Source organism: Erythrolamprus reginae, chromosome 2 (assembly GCF_031021105.1).
Source record: "Erythrolamprus reginae isolate rEryReg1 chromosome 2, rEryReg1.hap1, whole genome shotgun sequence".
Lineage (NCBI taxonomy): Eukaryota > Metazoa > Chordata > Lepidosauria > Squamata > Dipsadidae > Erythrolamprus > Erythrolamprus reginae.
In genome coordinates, this window is record NC_091951.1 from 221,896,413 (window position 1) to 221,913,509 (window position 17,097).

Genomic DNA, 17,097 nt, shown 5'->3' on the forward strand with positions numbered 1-17,097 from the left:
TAAGTTGGCAATTCCTTGAAATCGTCTCCACTTTCAGGTAATCTTCTAGATAGTAGAATGACTGATGTTCAATTGTTTGGTGACCTCCTCAAATCCCTTCTCAGACTAACTTCATATATCTTTCTTTTTGAAAGTCTCTCATGTTTTTTCCAATTTAGGAATGGTTATACTGTATTACACACTTTGACAACAAGGAAAAACTAAATGTCTGAAGTTTTAGTAGGAGAGGTATCTCTAAGAGCTTCTCTAACGTGTTCTAATCATGCACATCTCCTCTGATATACCCGATTCTAACTTTATATAGTTGATAAATTTACAGCTTTTCCATATGTGAAATTTGCATTTACATTTACTTAAAATTACACAATATAGTGGAAATTGTGTATATTGTATCGCCTTTCTCTATCAATACTGTTGAAAGGAAGATTGTATCTGTATGCTGAAATATGTTGAAAAAGTAAAACATTTCATTGGGGTGTCCTTTTTCACATGACTGTAAGGGCAGTTGACATATAAATTTCAGCATTGCCACTGAGAAGGCTCAACTGAGAATAAGCACAATATGGTTATCTGCAATTTTCAACATAACAAAGATTGACATATATGGATGGATCATTTTAGTAATGGACTGGTCTGTAATGGGAAAAATGACCTATTAGTATGTCAAGAGCAAAACCTTGAAACTGATTCAAGTACAGTTGTTTTAACAATAATGTAACATATGCAGACAGCAAGGTGCCCACTCAACATCCTGACTACAATTTCCTGAACTTGAATGTTGACATACAGCACTTAAACAGAATGTAACATTACAAGTCCATGACTCATAGTAGCTAACCTATCATATTACATAAGCTATCACTGCTCAGTAAAACAATACAGCAATCAAATCTTTGATGTCTCTGAAGAATGTAGGAGAACTTCTAAATTATGTATCAATACTTTCTAACAAAGTTCAAAACAGGCAAAGTCCTCAATTACTCCACATAAACATGTGTATAATATAAATATATATATGCTCCCTACACTAATGCATTTAAACTATCTAGGAGGACACCACAGTCAATACTATCAAAAACTACTGAGAAACCAAAAGGTAGATGAAGTTGCACTTCATCTATCTTTCCTGAAGAAAGCTACCTGTCATGGCTTATTTTGATCCACAATCGAAAAATATTCTAGAATGATAAGCAACTTCTGTTAGAATATCCATAGCTACACAGAGAATACTCTTTCAAGTAATTGTCCTCAGATTAATCTCAACTTTGGGTATAATGTTGAATATATAAATCCAGACTTATTTTGTGGAAGTGCACGTTAAGCAGGTCCTGTGCAAGAATGTTTACTAAATGAAGCAACAAATTAAAGTTACCTGGAAGAGGAGTTGCGGTTGAAAATGCTCAACAAAACTCCAGTCATTCAAACACCGCTGTTGGGTCTTTTGGATGGCTGAAATTACCTTATGAAAGAATAGATAAAATTTAGCTCATTTAATAAATGTTGGGAAGGAGGCGAAAAAGAATCCAAAGGGCTTATTTCTAGCTTTAGAATCTAATTCATTTTAAATTGATCATCTTAAAATCTCTATATTTCCATACTACCACATGCATCCAACATCTGTGGTAAGCTGGGCAGCCAATAAATATAATTAATTGATAGATAGATAGATAGATAGATAGATAGATAGATAGATAGATAGATAGAATGAATGAATGAATGAATGAATGAATAAATAAATAAATAAATCTGCATAGCCAACACCTTCTTATTTCCTGTAAAATGATCATTAACACATCAATATCTTCATTCTGGGTATGAAGTTGCCATTAAAAACAGAAGAAGAACCGTTGCACTTACCTGAACGGTCTTCTCGCTGCACTGCAAGGAGAGTCCAATCATGGGTTATTCTTCAGCCTTGCTGGAAGGGACTGAGTTAAAAATTAGCATAAATAACTGGTCCAACCCCTTTGTTACCCTTCCTGTGTCAGTCTTATAATAAAACGAAGTCATAGTGACAGTAAACCAGTAACTTTTATTAACCAATTGAACAGAAGAAAGACCAACACTTATGAAAAGAAGCTGTGACCCTGGGCCGAATTGCCGGGTGGGTTTGGACTCTCCTTGCAGTGCAGCGAGAAGACCGTTCAGGTAAGTGCAACGGTTCTTCTCCACTTGCACTGCTACGGAGAGTCCAATCATGGGATATACCCAAGGTTAACCAATTAGGGAGGGAGAAGGCTGGACCAGGGGCGCAGAAGCTTGGCATACCCCTTGCAGTACTCTGCGTCCAAAGGCTGCTTCCGTAGAAGCATAAGAGTCCAAACGGTAGTGTTTTATAAATGTATTGGGGGCGGCCCAGGTCGCTGCACGGCAGATGTCATCAATCGGTGCCTGGGTCGCCCAAGCCGCTGATGTGGCCGCACTCCTCGTTGAGTGCGCTGTGATGCCCTTTGGTATAGGTGTAGAGCCTGCTTTATATGCCGTGCAGATACAGGAACGGATCCAACAACTAATGGTCTTTGACGATACCCTAGTTCCCATGGAAGCTGGAAAATAGGATACAAAAAGGGATTCTGTTTTTCGGACGGTACTTGTTCGTCTTATGTAAATTTTGATGGCACGTCGCACATCAAGTTTGTGCCATCTCAATTCTAGTGGATGTGATCCATGAGTGCAGAAGTCAGGCAGGATAATGTCCTGTGATGTATGGAACACTGTATTTATTTTAGGGAAGAAAGTGGGGTCTAACCGTAAGACCACCCTGTTTGTGTGAAAGATACATAAGTCCGGTCTGACTGAAAGGGCAGCCAGTTCGGAGACTCGCCTAGCTGATGTGATTGCTGTTAGAAAGGCAGTCTTGAGTGATAGCAGGCGAAGTGGTATGTCACGCAGAGGTTAAAATGGAGGTTCTGTTAAGGCGTGTAGTACTAGCGGCAAGTCCCATGTTGGGAAGCGATGTATTGGAGGGGGGCTGATGTTAGCTGCCCCTCTAATGAAATTTCGAATCCATGGATGTTGTGAAATTGGGCGTGAAAAGTCCATTTTAAGGATAGTGGCAATTGCTGCCACCTATCTGCGAAGTGTGTTGGGTGCCAACCTGTTGTCCAGGCCCGCCTGTAAAAATTCCAAAATCTGGATTACTGAGGGGGACTGTGGGTCCTGATTGCGGGTTCTGCAGAAGGCGCAGTAAGCTCTCCAGGTCGCCTGGTATATCCTGGTGGTGGATGGACGGCGAGACGCCTGGATGGTATTGATTACCTTTTCAGGTACCCGTTCTTTTCTTAATCTCTCCCCCTCAAGTGCCACACGGCAAGATTCCACCATTGTGGATCCGGGTGGTACACTGCTCCCTGTAGCAAGACTACTTTGTGATGTGGTATTCGCCAAGGGGGAGAAATGGACAGATCTATCAGGTCCGCAAACCACGGTCGTCTGGGCCAATGAGGGGCTACTAGGAGTATTTCTGCTTGTTCTTGTAGCAGTTTGCGTATCACTCGTGTGATCAAGCACACTGGAGGGAAGGCGTAAAGCAGGCCCTCCGGCCAGGGGCAAGTCAGGGCGTTGATTTGTTCCGCTCCTGGTGTTGAGAAGCGGGAGAAGAACCTGGGTAACTGGTTGTTCTGATGGGTAGCGAAAAGGTCTACTTCCGGACTCCCGAATCTGCGAGTGATCTCCATGAATAGTTTTGCCTCCAGGCTCCATTCCGCCGGGTCGATGGTTGTCCGGCTGAGCCAGTCCGCCTGAATATTTGAGATGCCTGATATGTGCTTGGCTCTCAGGGATGTCAGATGTCGTTCCGCCCATTTGAATAGAGCCTGAGACTCTGTCATGAGGCGGCCTGATCTTGTGCCCCCTTGGTGGTTGATGTGGGCTCTTGTTGCCACATTGTCTGTGCGGATTAGCACATGCTGATTCTCCAGTTGCCTTGTGAAGTGCCTGAGTGCCAGGTGCACCGCTCTGAGCTCCAGATAGTTGATGTTGGGGCACGTGAGTTCCTTGGGACTCCATTGTCCTTGGGCTACTCCCACGTTGGAGTGAGCGCCCCAGCCCCAAAGGCTCGCGTCCGTCGTGATGATTATCTCCTGGTGAGGTAGGAAGGAGGACCCTTGTAGGAGAGCTGGAGACTTCCACCATGGAAGGGAGCGATGGACGTCCGGAGGAATTGGTATTTGTCTTGATGAATGACTGGTCCGGTTCTTTTGGAAGGGAATAAGGAGCCACTGTAGGGGTCTGGCGTGGAGCCTGGCCCAGGGTACAATGTCTATACAAGATATGAGCATTCCCAGTACTTGGGATAGAAAGGCCAGTGGTACTGTTCGGGAGTGTTGTAACTCTGATATCACGGTCTGGATTTTGTTCTGGCGATCGAGTGAAAGGAAAACCTTGCCGGACAAGGTATCTATGCTGGTGTCCAGGTGTGATAGGAACCTGGTTGGAGTCAAGTGGCTCTTTTGGTAGTTGATTGAGAAGCCGAGGGACTCCAATGTCTGCATGTCTTCTGATAAGTCCTGTTGAGCCTGCGAGGGGCTGCTGGAGAGTATGATGACATCGTCCAAATACACCATTAGGCGTAGTGGACGGGTTCGTAGATCTGCTGTGAGAATGTCCATGATTTTTGTGAAAGTCCGAGGGGCGGACGATAGTCCGAAGGGCATGGCTCTGTATTGTAGATGCTGGTTCTCGAAGCAAAAGCGCAGGTATCTTCTGTATTTGGGATGAACTGGAACATGCAGGTATGCCTCTTTGAGGTCTATTGACGTCAGCCAGTCTCCCTGACGTATTGCTGTTAGAATTGTCCTCAAAGAGTGCATTTTGAACCTGCGGTATTTTACATATGTGTTTAATTGTTTGAGATTGAGAATGAGGCGACAGCCTCCCGAGGCCTTGGGTACTACGAATACTATAGGATAGTACCCCTGTCCCTCTTGATGTGTAGGGACCCTCTCTATGGCGCCGATTTCCAAGAGATGGTGAATTTCTTGGAGGAGGAGGTTGCATTTGTGACTGTTGAAAATGACTGGACACTGTAGGAACCTGCTCGGGGGCCTTTGGATGAATTCTATGGTGAGGCCCTGAGTATTGTACTGAGAGCCCAGGTGTCTGAGGAGATAGACTCCCAGGAGGCGGTGAAGTGTTGCAACCGTCCTCCTATTGGAAAGGGAGCTGTGGAGTCATTTGTTTCTACGAAAGCCGCCCCTGTTGGAGCCTCTGAAGGCTTTCCTTGACTGTTGGAATTGTCTATTCCTATCTCCAAAGTTACTCCTGTCTGTTCTGAAGGAGGGCTGTGAATAGGACCCCTGGGTGTACGACCTTCCTCCCTGGGGGTTGGTGGAGGAAGTCTCGGTCCAAAAGGGTTGATACTTGTAGTAAGGGGTGGTACGTCTGTCCTGCCTCCTGTAGGTTCGTGATAGAACCTTCTTCTTATCTTTATCCTCTATGAGGACTTTGTCAAGAGACTCTCCAAACAGTTTTGCCCCGTCGAAGGGGGCTGAGGCCAGGCGCCATTTGGACTTGGCGTCTGCCTGCCACGTGCGGAGCCAAAGCAAACGGTGAGATGACTGATTTGCTGCTAGGGCCCGTGAGGAAAAACGTGAGGCGGAAAGGGTGGCGTCCGCAGAGAATTCCGCTGCCGCCAATAATTTGTTTAAATCTTGCCGTAGGCGAGCGTCTTCTGGTCCCAGTTTCGTAATCATTTCTTGGAGCCACAGGACTGAGGCTCTATTAAAAAAAGATGCTGCTGAAGCCGCTTTAAGGGCCCAGGCTGTCATCTGGTGAGCTTTTTTGGTCAGACTCTCTGCCCTGCACTCCTCTGGTTTCAAGCCATCTGCTAGCTCGGACGGAATGAGCACATTGGACACCAGAGCTGCAATTGGAGCATCTATAGAAGGAAATTCAAGAAGGTTCTCCAGCTCTGGTTCGAAGGTGTAGAATTTACACTCCGAGGCCGTTGGACCCAGTGCTCCCGCTGGGTATTGCCATGGTCGCTTGATATTGTACAAGAACAGCTGTGGAGCAGGGATAAGATCCGCCTCCTTTTGGGTTTCTGTGAGCACCCTGTTGGCGGGTTGAGGGGCAGCTGCTGGTTCTGTGGGTTTTTCTGTGCCCGGTGTCACTGCCAATTTCGCCTTGTTAAGTAAGACACGAAATATGGAGGGTCTAAAAAGACCAGCGTAGGTGGGAGGTTCTGGTGGTGCTCCCTCATCTTCAGACAGGCCATCATCTGGATCTGAGCCTTGGCCCCTTAAGTCCTACTGGAAAGAGTCATGCGCAGGAGAGGAGGGGGCTGGAGCTGCCCATATATTCCTCTGTGGAGGAGGAGGACGTGGTGAAGAGGGAGGGGCTATATTTGAATACTGTTGGGCGCCCGCTACAATGCCATGGGAATAAGCGGAGGCAATCATATCCTGCAAGGCAGGTGGCAAACGTTGCCAGGTCTCTGGGGAGGAGCGGAGCCCCGCTGCAGTAGGGGTAAATGTGGCTGCTGGCGGTGATTGTGAAGCCATGTGCCATGAGGAGGAGGAAGGCCTGTAACATTCAGGGCCTGGTAGGTCTGTTATGTGGGATGGCCCCCCCAATCTGTCCGGTGACCAGTCGTTGTCTGTGGCCAACCCGGTACCCTCTGGGAGTCTCGTGGGGGTAGTGCTGGCCATAGTTCCCATAGTCTGACATTGATTTGGCTGAGTACCAGGAGTCTGCCTTTGTGCCTCTAATTGCTCCTCGAGGGCTTTTATGCGTCTTTCAGCCTCCTTCAGTGCTGAAGAGGATTGCGAGCTCTTGGATTTAGCCTTTGAAGAGTGGGATTTCTCCTTGGCTTTTGAGGCAGGTAGGTCCGCTATTCCTTGTTGAGGAATATCTGACATTCTGAAGAGATTAGGTCGTTCACTGACCCTGCAATGCCGGATTGTATATCTCTGCGTTCGCGGCAAATATCAGCAATACAATGGCCGCCTCTAGACTCGCCTTGCCCTTTCCTGTATTGTGACAGGATATCCGGGCGATTTCCCGCTCTGAAGGAATTGCGGCGTCATTGCCGTCTTTAAAATGGCGGGCGGAATCATAGTCGCTGGGTGAGTACCCAATATGGCATCCTCCTGTGTAGCTCGCCATTTTCGCGCCCTCCAAAAATGCCGTTCCGGCTCCTTGCGTTCGCGATCTCCTTCGCTGCTAAAATAGGCGGGAAATTCGAATTCTGGCTGGTTTCTCTGCCGATTCCATCAGCTGGGCTTCCAAGTCGCTTTTACTGGGGTGACCCCCTTCCATGGCGACTCCCGGTCCTAGGAGCAGTACCCGCGCAGGGAAGAGGCTCCGACCTGGGTAAAACGATGCGGGCAATACTCCGCAGAGCAGGGGCCCGGTCCCGCCGAAATAAACAGTTCTCGATCTGAAAAGAGAGAAGAGAAAAATTCGTTAGGTACAGAAAAGAAAATAAATTTTAATATTTAAACAACAAGACTATAAGAGTCATAGGAGAAACTACTCGTATGTCCCTTCACTATGACTAAGTTTTTTAGACTGACACAGGAAGGGTAACAAAGGGGTTGGACCAGTTATTTATGCTAATTTTTAACTCAGTCCCTTCCAGCAAGGCTGAAGAATAACCCATGATTGGACTCTCCGTAGCAGTGCAAGTGGAGAACTAGAAAATATCACTGCCTTTTCTGTTAGCACTCAATCAATGCTGTCTAAAAAGTACAATAGTGCTCTCTTCACTTCCAATATTATGGATTTATTAGGGATATACAAACAATTCCAAAAGTAATTTATAAAAACCCATACAGTGGGGGGGGGAGTATTTAGTCAGACACCAATTGTGCAGGTTCTCCCACTTAAAAAGATCAGAGAGGTCTGTAATTGACATCATAGGTAGACCTCACCCATGAGAGACAACATGAGAAAATATATCCAGAAAATCACATTGTCTGATTTTTAATGAATTTATTTCCAAATTTATGATGGAAAATAAGTATTTGGTCAATAACAAACATTCATCTCAATACTTTGTTATATATCCTTTGTTGGCAATGACAGAGGTCAAAAATATTTTGTAAGTCCTCACAAGATATCAAATATTAACCAACAAATGCTCTACCTTCCACATCGGCAAAAAGAATCCAAACCTCATATATGAACTAAATAAACAAATTCTCACAGCCAACCCACACTCAGTAAAAGACCTTGGAATACTAATATTAAATGACCTAAGTGCTAAAGCCCACTGCAACAATATCGCCAAAAAGGCTTCCAGAGTTGTTAACCTGATCCTACATAGCTTCTGCTCTGGCAATCTCACACTACTGACTAGAGCCTACAAAACCTATGCCAGACCCATTCTCGAATACAGCTCATCTGTCTGGAACCCACACCACATCTCTGACATCAACACTCTCGAAAACGTCCAAAGATATTTCACCAGAAGAGCCCTTCACTCCTCCACTCGAAATAGAATACCCTACGAAAATAGACTAACTATCCTAGGTATTGAAAGCTTAGAACTGCGGCGCCTAAAACACGATTTAAGTATTGCCCACAAGATCATTTGCTGCAACGTCCTTCCGGTCAACGACTACTTCAGCTTCAACCACAACAACACAAGAGCATGCAACAGATTCAAACTTAATACTAACCGCTCCAAACTTGACTGTAAAAAATATGACAAAAAACAATCGAGTTGTCGAAGCGTGGAACTCATTACCGGACTCAATAGTGTCAACTCCCAACCCCCAACATTTCTCCCTTAGACTCTCCACGATTGACCTCTCCAGGTTCCTAAGAGGTCAGTAAGGGGCATACATAAGTGCACTGATGTGCCTATCGTCCCCTGTCCAATTATCTTTCCTTATCTCATATATCATATATATTCTCTCCCTCCCATCTACTTCTCTTCTTTTTTACTTTCTATCTTTATATATATTACTTAATGTCTATTCTCTTCCATATGTATTGTATATTGGACAAAGTATAAATTATAATAAAGATTGGCACACACTGTTGCTGCTATGTTGTCCCATTCCTCCATGCAGATCTCCTCAAGAGCAGTGATGTTTTGGGGCTGTTGCTGGGCAACACGGACTTTCAACTCCCTCCAAAAGTTTTTTATAAGGTTGAGATCTGGAGACTGGCTAGGCCACTCCAGGACCTTAAAATGCTTCTTATGAAGCTACCCCTTTGTTGCCCTGGCAGTGTATTTGTGATCATTGTCATGCTGAAAGATCCAGCCACATTTAATCTTCAGTGCCCTTGCTGATGGAAGGTGGTTTGCACTCAAAATCTCACAATACATTGCCCCATTTATTATTTCATGTACACGGATCAATCGTCCTGGTCCCTTTGCAGAGAAACTGCCCCAAAACATGATGTTGCCACCCCCATGCTTCACAGTAGGTATGGTGTTCTTTGGATGCAACTCGGCATTCTTCCTCCTCCAAACACAACGAGTTGTGTTTCTACCAAACAGTTCTACTTTGGTTTCATCTGACCATATGACATTCTCCCAATACTCTTCTGGATCATCCAAATGCTCTCTAGCAAACTTCAGACAGGCCCGGACATGTACTGGTTTAAGCAGGGGGACACATCTGGCACTGCAGAATCTTGAGTCCCTGGCGGCGTAGTGTGTTACTGATGGTAGCCTTTGTTACGTTGGTCCCAGCTCTCTGCAAGTCATTCACTAAGTTCCCCCGTGTGGGTCTGGGATTTTTGCTCACCATTCTTGTGATCATTTTGACCCCACGGGATGAGATCTTACGTGTAGTCTCAGATCAAGGGAGATTATCAGTGGTCTTGTATGTCTTCCATTTTCTAATTATTGCTTCCAGAGTTGATTTCACACCAAGCTGCTTGCCTATTGCAGATTCAGTCTTCCCAGTCTGGTATAGGGCTACAATTTTGTTTCTGGTGTCCTTCGACAGCTCTTTGGTCTTCACCATAGTGGAGTTTGGAGTATGATGGTTTGAGGTTCTGGACAGGTGTCTTTTATACTGATAACAAATTCAAACAGGTGCCATTACTACAGGTAATGAGTGGAGGACAGAGGAACCTCTTAAAGAAGAAATTACAGGTCTCTGAGAGCCAGAAATCTTGCTTGTTTGTAGGTGACCAAATACATATTTTCCACTATAATTTGCAAAGAAATTCGTTAATCAGACAATGTGATTTGCTGGATGTGTTTTCTCATGTTGTCTCTCATGGTTGAGGTCTACCTATGATGTCAATTACAGGCCTCTCTCATCTTTTTAAGTGGGAGATCTTGCACAATTGGTGTCTGACTAAATACTTCCCCCCCCCCCACTGTATATTCCAAAGTTTACATGGCCTAGAAAGAAACTCTGAAGGTGAATGTCTTAAATTCAATTTTAGGAAACAGACTAATCTCAACAATAATTTGATGTTGTTTCTCCCGATATTAGTCTTGCAATACACCATGCTTTGAAAATAAATTATAACATTTATATATATTTAGATGACATCTATTTTGCTTTTAACATTATAGCAATTTCAAAGTATGATAGTATGATTGGTATATTAAATTTATTTTAGGACTATCTACATCTTTTTTCCTCTCATTATAATTATAATTCTCAATATAGAAGCTTAATTCTCAATATAGAAGCTTTTTATCTGAGGTTCATTATTTCTTGAAAAAAAACATAGAAGCTTTTCCCACTCTCTGAGTAGAAAGCAAGTTATAATACAATCACATAACCAACTTAATGCACTGAGAGGTTAGAAGAACCTTTGTCGCAACTGAAGCTATCTCTCAAGCAAAATTAATATCTAATTTGAAATTCAGCCCATAATTGCTTTTCCGCTTTTTTCTTCACTAGGAATCTTTAGGTTGGTTCAAGTTAAAACCCATTACATTTCAGGTCAGTTACTTCATGATGAAACAATTCAGCCACTTATTACCATTTTGTCATAATGCATAAGATGCTAAACTATATATGAGATGAAGAAAGAATATTCATCATTTTTGATCAGCATAGGAGTTTTAGGAGGGTATTTGTTTTATTAATTAATGTTCATTTTTAAATTTGAAAATGCTCTAAAAGTGCTCTTTTTCCTCAATTTTCATTTCTTCAGTCATCTAGTAATGTACTGGTACCAGGGCTCAAATTCACACTTGTCTGCAGAACACACTGGCCAATTCTGGACCATTCAGTCCACTTTATCTCATACACTATACATGACAACCTCTCAAAGATCTTTATAGATGACAATCTCTCAAAGATCTTAATTCAGAAAGTAAATATAGCAGTAATATTAGATCTATATTTATGAAAGGACAAAATGTTTAATCCATTTCTCTTCCTCCTTTACTACCAATAGCAGAGGAAGTTCAGTTGCAAAAATGAGGAAAACCTTAGAATTTTTTAGAGCATTGCTTTGTCAATCTTCAAAGCAGCATGAAAAATGTATTAGTTTAGAAAAGAATGTGGACATGATTGGGGGGAAAGTGGTCATCTGTGAATTCATAAATCTTGTTCAAAAACCCCCTTTCTTTCTTCTATTGTTTTTGCTGCAAACAATAAAACTTTAAATATACAAACAATACAGAACAATAGCAGCTAGGAATATGAAATATTTGATAACTGTCAACAGCATCATTTCTCCCATCCCCCATCAGAACAGTATGAAATGACAGGCTCTGTTCTAATTATGCTAGAATACAGCATATTTTACAAGGTAAAGTGTGTCAAGCTCTTTAAGAGATTTAACCTATTGTATATTTTTAAAATTAACAACAAGAAATGCTCAATTACTAGAATTTATATAGATAAGCACTTCTTACCTTATCTACAGAATTGTTCAGATCATTTTCATGAACATCAGCAATGAAATCTGTGAAATGTATTTGAAGATATATACAAAATACTGTAATTAGAAATGTTAGATTTTGTTATCTAGTTCCGATTACTTAAATGAACAGAACGGGCACTATGCAATCTTCAAAATATTATACTCATATATTCAAAGCATTGCCTTTTCCTCTTCTCTTGGTATCTGCTTTTATATATTTATGCATGAAGACCTCAGGCCATAGCAACTATATTAATAGTCAGCGTTTCTAGGGCATGATCCCCTTCCTCAAGCTTCAGGCTTTTGAATATATGAAGATGGGAACACAGTAACCTAATATCACTGTTCTCAGATTTGTGAAGGTAAATTCAGACATCAACAGCCTGTAGCTCCTTTCATGAAGATATTTACTCATGCATCCATCTCCTTTCATATCATGCTTACTGTAGAAGTTAAAATATGGCTACTTCAAGAATCAAATTCCATTAACCCAGCTACCTTTTTTTCCAGATCTAAAGTATTTTATATACAGTAAGCATTTCATTATCTGCTGTACACTCCAGCAGAAAGATAACGGAAACCCAGCTGATCTTCAAAAGAACTCATAAAGGAACATTCTTGCCAGTGCCTTGGAAAAAATAGGTATTCTTTCCATTTAAGAGGACAAGAGTAATGCTAATTTTACTGGCCATGATATTGAGAAAGGGAAGGCAAGGAAGAGTGGCTTCAATCTGAATTACTAACTTTCCCTGACATACACTTTATTTAGACCGGCAACAGGACTCATATAATGAACAAAAAGTAGAGCTAAAACACACTAAATTCCATCTGTTTCTATTCAACCTATATCATGTCAGGATATTCCCATGTCATATGTATGAGAATGTATCTATATCTATGATAGCTTTTGAGTTTAAACTCAAGAAAAAAAGAATCCATAATGCATTGCAGATACTTTATGATTTCAGTCTCAGGATGTGTTCTGAACTCAGGAAATGGAATATGGAATAAGTTAGTAACAAATGCCTGGATGCTATGTTAGGTAATGTAAAAATATGGTGTATAAACAGCCACACTTAAGAACAGTCAAAAAACTGCTCATCCCTCCCAAACAAAACTCCAGCCAGCTAATCCCATATAGATATTATGGTACTTCCAATTAGTCATGCAAACACACGAGTACAGATAACTGTTGTACGTCTTCTCCCCATCTCTGCAGCAATGTCATCAATAGTGGCTGGATCATTTTGAACATTTCTTTCATAAGAAAATAATGCAGTGGTCCCAAACATTATGGAGTTGATGAGCACATAGAGAATATTAAGGACAAACTATAGACTCTAGCACCATGATGGCAAACTCATGGTCCTCTCACAGCGTCTTCCCTGTGTGCATGCAAGCCGTCACCCGAGTTCAGCTTTACTGCGCATGTGCGCAGATCTCCCACCAGCCAGCAAGGATGGGGCACGTGCAGTGGAGCCCATTCAGGGTTGGGAGGATGAGTGCACATGTGTGGGGCAGGTCGCATGCAGGAGGTGCATGCGCAGGATGCATTTGCTTGGGTCATGCATGCATTGCATTTTTTGGATTCGGCTGTGTGTGCACACATTCTCACGCCCATGCGCATGCTTTGGGCACTCGGTCCGGAAAACGTTATCCATCACTGCTTAGAACATTCACAAAGTAGCTGCCATGGGAATGTAACAAGTCACAAATCACCAATTTACAAGAATGCCACAATTATCCCTACTTAATTTTGCCCTTTCATGAGCAAGTTTATACAGAGCTCTGGTGGAGCTACTGGGAAAACATTTTAATCTTGCAGATTCCAGACTCATTTTTATAGATAAAGACACAGTTGAACATTTGCATTTTATTTTGCAGCATTGTAGCTTCCTGTTTTTAATTAATGTAAAAAGTCAGAGTAGGAATGCTGGCATTTGACAAGACATGTACTACTGAGATACACTGGCATCCCCACCTACCATGCTAGGCTCTCTCTCTCTCTCTCTCTCTCTCTCTCTCTCTTTCCCCTCTCTCCCTTTTTCTCTCCCTCTCTCTCTTCCTCTCTCACACACATTAAGTGTGCAGTAAAAAAGGATCTATGGTCAGAAACATATGAAGCAGTAAATGTTTGTGGAATAATATTCCATGAATCAACTGATACAAATCAAATGCTACAAGTTTCTAATTTCCCAACATAGTGAACAAGGACTCCAGAGAGTATTCCATAGGGGAAATGGAGAGGAAAGGAAAATAAGATATTTCCATGCAATGTATACCTGAGCTGAAAGATTTGGATTGTCCTTCAATATTTTTCTCCAGTAAAAAAGATAAATGTGGTTGACTTTGAAATATACCCTGCTCAGGTTCTACCTCTATGAAAAAGAAATACAAAAAAGACAATTAGATAAATTCTAAATGTGCATTCATACAGGAGTTCCAATGCATTCTCAATTCAACTTTCAGCATTGAAAATGGCAGAGCAGGAAAGGTTCCCCTTAGAAACTGGAAACAATTTTGGGAAAAGTAGAGCCTCTTTCATATGCGGATACTGCAGAGATCAAAATGGGTGACCCTTGAAAAATATCAATATGAACATGATCTCAAAGTTCACGTAAATTAACATTTATTCAGTGTAAATTTCATTTAGTTTCTTGATAAGAACTATAGGCAATCCCTGACCTACAACAGTTTATTTAGTGACACGCTTTGGTCACTGTTGTGTATACTCCTGTTCAGCTTGGGGATTTTTCAGATTCTGATTCAGAAAGTGGTTATGAAATAGTGGTAGGGCCTGATTTAGGGGCAGAAGAAGTAGGAGACCAACCATAGGACGTTTCTATGGGTTCAGATTCAAGTGAAGGAGAAGTAGATGCTAGATGGGTAAATCCTTATTTCAGACACTTGCAGAGGCGAAGAGAGCAAGTGTCAGGGAAGAAATATTAAGGAGAGGAACGGGTTAATTAATTAAGTAATTAATTCATCACATCCTGGTGTCAGGGGAAGAGAAGAGTTGAGTTGTCAATCTGCCACTTAGAAATATAGAGGTTTTTTCAAGCAGCTCTGAATGTAAGTTATGCCTTGTGTGCTTTTAATTGCAGTTTTTATGACTCTGGGCTAACTCTGACTAGCCATAAATCATAGAATGATTTGTGGAATGTTTTAATGATTTTGATGTTGCCTTGCATACTGAAGTTTAAGAAAAGAGAATAGCGCTGCGTACCGAGATCAGAACAGTCACCACACTACAAAAAAGTCATTGGGACCCTAGAGAAAGTTCAGAGGAAAGCAACCAGGATGATTAGGGGCCTGGAAACTTTAACATACTAAGAGTGGTAGCAGGAATTGGGCATGGTTAGTCTAGTGAAGAGAAGGACCAGGGGAGACATGATAGCAGTGTTCCAATATCTGAGGGGCTGCCACTGAAAGGAGGGTCAGACTGTTTTCCAAGGCACCACAAGGCCAGATAAGGAATAATGTATGGAAGCGGACCAAGGAGAGATTAAACCTGGAAATGAGAAACTTTCTGATAATGAAAGAGATCAACCAGTGGAACAGCTTGCCTGCAGAGATTGTGAAAGCTCCAACACTTGAGACTTTCAAAGGGCGATTGGACTGCCATTCGTCCAAAATGGTGTAATGACTCATGTTACAGCAGGGGGTTGGACTAGATGACCTTCAAGGTGCCTTCCAACTCTAATAATCTATAATCTGTAATCTGAACCTGGTGGGATTTGAACTGCCATATTGCAGGCAGCAGAAGTAGCCTGCAGTACTACATTCTAACCACTGTGCCATGAAGGCTCTAATGATTATGATAACAATAATCATTAAGAGCAACAAGAATAGTACTTGATTAATTTTATTTTGAATTTTATTCAAAAAGCTTAGAGAAACATAAAAAGAATCAGATGGCTCCTGCTGATCTGCCTTGGTCTGACATCTGCTACAATGAGTAATTAACAAATGATTATCAAGATCATTAAATGAAATCAATCATTCTATTTTTTCCTACAGATAAATGCCTACGCTCAATGAAAAAAATCCTTCAATGGCACCATTCAATGCTTTATTAGGATTAAAGTACCTATTTGTAAGTTAATTTGACATGGCTCAATTGATATCCCTGCTTTACTGTTCCAAGAGGAAGTGGAAATTCTGAAAAAATAATTCCCCTCCCTGATTTTGTCCCTTGTGTCACGTTTTCCACAGCTCTCTGTACACTAGAGTGCAAAATAATAATAATAATAATAATAATAATAATAATAATAATAATAATTTATTAGATTTGTATGCCGCTCTTCTCCGGAGCCTGGGGGCAGCTCACAACAATAATAACAATGTGACAATGTAAACAAATCTAATATTAAAAAAGCATCTAAAAACCCATCATTTAAAAATCATGCAACACAAGCATACCATACATAAAACTATATAAGCCTGGGGGAGATGTCTCAATCCCCCCATGCCTGGTGATACAGGTGGGTCTTAAGTAATTTGCAAAAGACAAGGAGGGTGGGGGCAGTTCTGATCTCTGGGGGCAGATCAGAACTAACACTGACTGTGACTGACCGGAGAGGTAGGAAGAGAACCACTGAAGAACAGTGCATCCCACTCCCAACCCCTCCAGCTGGCGCAGAAGGATACCATGTTCGATGGTATCGAAAGCCGCTGAGAGGTCAAGAAGCACCAGGACAGAGGACAAGCCCATGTCCTGGGCCCGCCAGAGATCATCCATCAGCGAGACCAAAGCAGTTTCTGTGCTTAGCCGGGCCTGAATCCTGACTGTTGAGGGCCTAGATAATCGGCTTCTTCCAAGGACCACTGGAGTTGGAGTGCTATCACCTTCTCAACAACCTTCCCCATAAAGGGGAGGTTGGAGACTGGACGGTAGTTATTAAGCATGGCTGGGTCCAGGGAAGGCTTCTTGAGGCGTGGGCGCACAAGTGCCTCCTTATAGAAGTGCCTCCCCAAAGAAGCATTGACAATCTCCTGGACCCAGCTCCATGTCACCTCTCTGCTGGTCGAAACCAACCAAGAGGGACACAGATCCAATAAGCAGGTGGCGGAATTTACAGTTCCAATGGCCTTGTCCACTTCATTATGTGTCACCAAGTCAAACTCTTCCCAGACAGATGGACAAGGACGGGCCCCAGTCACCTCGACTGACTTGTTGTCAGCGGATACTGCTATCCAATTGGAGTCAAGGTCCGCCAGGATCCGAGTGAATTTATCAGCGAAAAATTAGTTTAACTCCTCAGCACTGCTCTGCAAGGGCTCCCCAACTCCCCCCTAGTT

The 17,097-nt window shown here is 42.4% G+C and overlaps 1 protein-coding gene across 22 annotated transcripts in view; it reads right to left on the reverse strand.

Moving 5' to 3' along the window:
- Window positions 1-17,097, reverse strand: part of SPAG17 (sperm associated antigen 17) — a 130,528-nt gene that overhangs the window by 68,446 nt on the left and 44,985 nt on the right. For all 22 annotated transcript variants that reach the window (XR_011558223.1, XR_011558222.1, XR_011558221.1 and 19 more), the window contains 3 exons: window positions 14,079-14,174; window positions 11,789-11,838; window positions 1,373-1,459 (listed from right to left, as the gene is read on the reverse strand). Coding sequence is in view for 16 of the 22 variants with exons in the window: in XM_070741991.1 (XP_070598092.1) it covers window positions 1,373-1,459; window positions 11,789-11,838; window positions 14,079-14,174 (233 nt within the window). In the remaining 6 variants the exon portion in view is untranslated. The remainder of the gene's footprint in view (window positions 1-1,372; window positions 1,460-11,788; window positions 11,839-14,078; window positions 14,175-17,097) is intronic.